Source organism: Meleagris gallopavo, chromosome 31 (assembly GCF_905368555.1).
Source record: "Meleagris gallopavo chromosome 31, MGAL_WU_HG_1.1, whole genome shotgun sequence".
In the NCBI taxonomy this organism is placed as follows: Eukaryota; Metazoa; Chordata; class Aves; order Galliformes; family Phasianidae; genus Meleagris; species Meleagris gallopavo.
In genome coordinates, this window is record NC_139434.1 from 785,101 (window position 1) to 789,407 (window position 4,307).

At 52.1% G+C, this 4,307-nt stretch overlaps 1 protein-coding gene across 1 annotated transcript; it reads left to right on the top strand.

The window, feature by feature from the left end:
* Positions 1-727: 727 nt before the first annotated feature.
* On the top strand, positions 728-3,847 carry CELA1 (chymotrypsin like elastase 1). The gene is made up of 7 exons (XM_010710550.3): positions 728-767; positions 869-951; positions 1,340-1,440; positions 2,023-2,148; positions 2,247-2,383; positions 3,341-3,486; positions 3,560-3,847. The coding sequence occupies exons 1-7, from the start codon at positions 728-730 to the stop codon at positions 3,845-3,847; spliced, it is 921 nt and encodes a 306-aa protein (XP_010708852.2).
* Positions 3,848-4,307: the final 460 nt, after the last annotated feature.

Genomic DNA, 4,307 nt, shown 5'->3' on the forward strand with positions numbered 1-4,307 from the left:
TGAAAGGGTCCTGAAAGATCATAGAATGCTGGTATGGTTTAGTTGGAAAGGTCCTTAAAGATCATAGAACCATAGAATAGTTCCTTCTGTCATACCAACTGCACTTGGTGCCATCCGCCAGCGTTCTGAGTGCACAATGATCCCATCACTGATGTCACCGTTAAAGACACTGAAATCTCCTCTCCCAAGACAGATCCCTGGGGATCACCACTCATCACCACCTCCACCTGAACCATCCAACCAATTCCTTATCCATCCAACAGTCCACCCTTCACTTGGATTACGCCCTGCAAGAAGTGCCATTGCCAAAGGACCCCAGAACAGCCTCCATTCACTTCTAACAGCCAAAAAATATACATAGGCTGGATTATTATTTTTTAATTATTTATTCATTTTGCCAAAAGTCAGTTTCTTTGTCACAGACTGAAATATTTCAGCTAAACAAATACACAGGTGTAGATACAGCTGTGCAGGTGCACTGTGCTGATAGCTGAATCCAGGTGAACGCATCCTGCCCCCATCGTGAAAAATGGATTAAAATAAACGAGTTTACTGCAGCTTGCTTGCATTTAGACTACTTTTAGCTCTTGGCTTCCGACTTTCATGGCCACGTGTATTTTGGAAAAGGGACCAAGGCTGCTTGATAGGGCCACCTGTGGGGCTCCCATACCTCCTTCTCCATCCTTTATAAAGCAGCGTGAGGTGAAGTCTTGGCCACACCGTCACCATGCTGCAGCTCCTGCTCCTCGCTGCCCTCGCGCTGTGTGGTGAGTTCCTGTGCCAGGGGCTCGTTAGCTGCTAATGAGCTCTCAGATTTGGGGCTCCAGGGAGAAATGGGTGTGCGGCTGTCACTGTTCCTTTCCCACAGGATGCCATGCAGAGCCGGGCTCTGATGGGATGCAACGTGTGGTTGGGGGGACCGAGGCGCAGTCACATGCTTGGCCCTCACAGGTGGGTTGGGTTGGGGACTGGAGATGAAAGAAGAATGGAGATTCCATCCTGTTGGATCTCCCACCCCCTTGGATCTCCCATCTCCTTGGGCATCCCATCCCCTCAGGGCTCCCATCTCCTTAGGCATCCCATCCCCTTTGGGTTCCCATCCCCTTTGGGTATCCCATCCCCTTGGGTCTCCTATTCCCTTGGAGTTCCCATCCCCTTGGGTATCTTATCCCCTTGGTGATCCTGTCTCCTTGGGTCTCCCATCTCCGTGGGTCTCCTGTCCCTTTCAGGTTCCCTTCCCCTTGGGTGTCCCATCCCCTTTGGTTTTCCTGTCTCCTTTGTGTTCCCATCCCCTGGGAGCTCCTGTCCCCACATCTCACCCTGTGCTGTTTCTCCCCAGATCTCCCTCCAGTATTACTCCGGGGGCAGCTGGCACCACACCTGTGGAGGGTCCCTCATCCGACAGAACTGGGTGCTGACAGCAGCCCACTGCGTAGACAGGTGAGCAGCCATGGGAGCCCCGCTGTCTCCTGAAAATGCCATTTTTCCATCAAAAAAAAAAAAAAAAAAAAAAAGGAAAAAAATTAGCTGTCCCCACCCAGAGAGTAGCAGTCCTTGCTGATCTTTCTGTTAAGGACTCGGGGTCTTTGTTGATCTTTCCACTAAGGAGAATGATCCCTGCAAGCATCTTCTTGTACGGATGACTCTTCACTACAGAACCACTGGATGGTTGGGCTGGAAGAATCCTTAAAGATCATAGAACTATAGAACACTGAGCTGGAAGAGTCCTTAAAATCTAGAACTGTAGAACTTTGGGCTGGAAGGGTCCTGAAAGATCACAGAACCATAGGATTATTATTCCTTCTTTCTATCCCTGTGTCCATGGTGTCGATAAAGAATTAGGAGTTTCTATTGCACACGCAGAGAAAATGTGAATGTACACGTGAGAGATGTGGAGTTAAAAACACGATTTGATTATTCTCCATCAAGTTTGTCCATCAAAGCCAAGTCACTTCCTCAGTCCTGTTGTGATAACCCTTGAAGCAATAACAGCGTGGGTCCTGATCCTGTGCTTTTTTGCAGTAACCTGAATTTCCGCGTCGTCGCCGGTGACCACAACATCTACCAGAGCGAGGGCACCGAGCAGACCTTCAGCGTCAGCAGCATCCACATCCACCCCAGCTGGAATTCCAACAACGTGGCAGCAGGGTAACGCACCCGGGGAGGGGGTTTGTCGGGAGGGAGCACAGCAGGGGGATGGGGATTTCTCCAGGTGCTCTACAGCGCCCTTTGCATCCTCCCCACAGCTACGACATCGCGCTGCTCCGCCTGTCGGGTTCGGCCACGCTCAACAGCTACGTGCAGCTGGCGGTGCTGCCCAGCCAGGGCACAGTGCTGGCCAACAACTACCCCTGCTACATCAGCGGCTGGGGGCTGACCCGCAGTGAGTGCCACCGACACGGGCATCCCAGGGACACTCATCCCCAAATCCCTGAAAATTTTGGGGAGTTGGGGTTGTTCGTCAGGTTTTGGAAGCGAGTTGAGGTCCCACGAGGCGTTGTGTGTGGGGATGGATTCGGTGGTGCGAATGTATTGGGGAGTTTTGTGGGGATCAACAAAATCCTCCAAAAATGTTGGAAAATGAGAGAGGTTCGACCTTTCTGGAAGCAAATTGAGATCCTACAAGGCATGGGGATACTCAAGGTTGGATGGGATCATGAAATACACTGAGGGGGTTTTATGGGACTCATCAAAATCTACTGAAAACGTGGGGAAAGGGGGGAGGTTAATCCTTTTTGGAAGGGGGTTGACGTCCCACAAGACATGCGGATGCTCAGGGTTGGATGGGGTCATGCAAAATACTGGGGGGTCTTCCAGGGCTTGCTAAAATCCAGTAAAAATGTGGGAAAAATGGGAGAGGTTAATCGCTATTGGAAGTAGGTTGAGGTTCTACAAGGCATCATGCATGGGGATGAATGTGGTCATGCAAATACCTGGGGAGATTTTGTGGGATGCCTACGGTTGGATGCAGTCATGAACATATGTTAGGATGTTTTATAGAGCTCACCAAAATCCCCTAACAAAATGGGGAAATGGAGGAGGTAAATCCTTTTTGGAAGTGGTTTGAGGTCCTGCAAGAAATGGGGGTGCTCAAGGTTGGATGAGGTCATGCAACAATACTGGCGAGTTTTATAGGGCGCACGAAAATTCATTAAGAATGTGGGAAAATGGAGGAGGTTAATCACTTTTGGACATGGAAGGAGGTCCCCCAAGGGATGGATTTGTTATGCAAATATTTTGAGAGGTTCTATGGGATGCTCAAGGTTGGATGCTGCCGTGCAAATATTTTGGGGGGTGTTAAGGGACCTATGGGTTTTAATGGACCCTTGCTCACTTGCAGCCAACGGGCAGCTGTCGAGCGTGCTGCAGCAGGCGTACCTGCCCGTCGTGAGCTACAGCACCTGCTCCAGCTACTCCTACTGGGGCTCCACTGTCAAGAGCAGCATGATCTGTGCCGGCGGGGACGGCGTGCGTGCCGGCTGCCAGGTACGGCCCTGTCACCTCACTGTCAACCCCCAGCCCTTGTTACAGCCCCACTCTGATGGGTGTCCCTCCATAGGGCGACTCGGGAGGCCCCCTGCACTGCGCAGTCAATGGGGTGTACCAAGTGCACGGCGTCACCAGCTTCGTCTCCAGCTTGGGCTGCAACGTGCGCAACAAGCCCACCGTCTTCACCCGCGTCTCTGCCTACATCTCCTGGATATCCAGCGTAAGGAGACGGGCTGGAAGGGTTTTGTTTATTCCAGTGGGGTCATGCAAAGGGGACTTGCACGGCTTCTCCACCCACTGGGAAGGTGTGGAGCTCCCAAGGGGGCATGGAGCACCCAACGGGAAATGGAAAACCTAATGGGGAATAGAGCACCCAATGGGAAATGGAGAACCCAGTGGGGAATAGAGCACCCAATGGGAAATGGAGAACCCAGTGGGGAATAGAGCACCCAGTGGGATGTGGAGCACCCAGCAGAGAGTGGAGAACTCCAAGGGAAATGGAACAACCAGTGGGGAATAGAGCATCCAATGGGGTGTGACGTACTCAACAGGGATGGAGTATCCAGTGGGGAACGGAGCACCCAGTGAGGAATAGGGCACCCAATGGGGCATGGAGCACCCAAAGGGGAACAGAGCACTCAGTGGGGTGTGGAGCACCCATTAGGGCCGTGCTAGCGACTCAATGGCAGCACTGTGGATTTGTGGGGTTACGCTCCTTGTTCTCCCTGCAGGTGATCTCCTAGAACAAAGCAGCAGGAGGAGGAGAACCTCAGCCCCGGCCCTGAATGTGGACATTGAGCATTTCAGCTGGGGACATT

Bases quoted from the DNA above. Each gene is read 5' to 3' on its own strand.
- CELA1 (XM_010710550.3), top strand. From the start codon at position 728: ATGCTGCAGCTCCTGCTCCTCGCTGCCCTCGCGCTGTGTG. The intron at 952-1,339 runs GTGGGTTGGGTT...GTTTCTCCCCAG, and splicing joins CACATGCTTGGCCCTCACAG to ATCTCCCTCCAGTATTACTC. The intron at 2,384-3,340 runs GTGAGTGCCACC...GCTCACTTGCAG, and splicing joins CGGCTGGGGGCTGACCCGCA to CCAACGGGCAGCTGTCGAGC.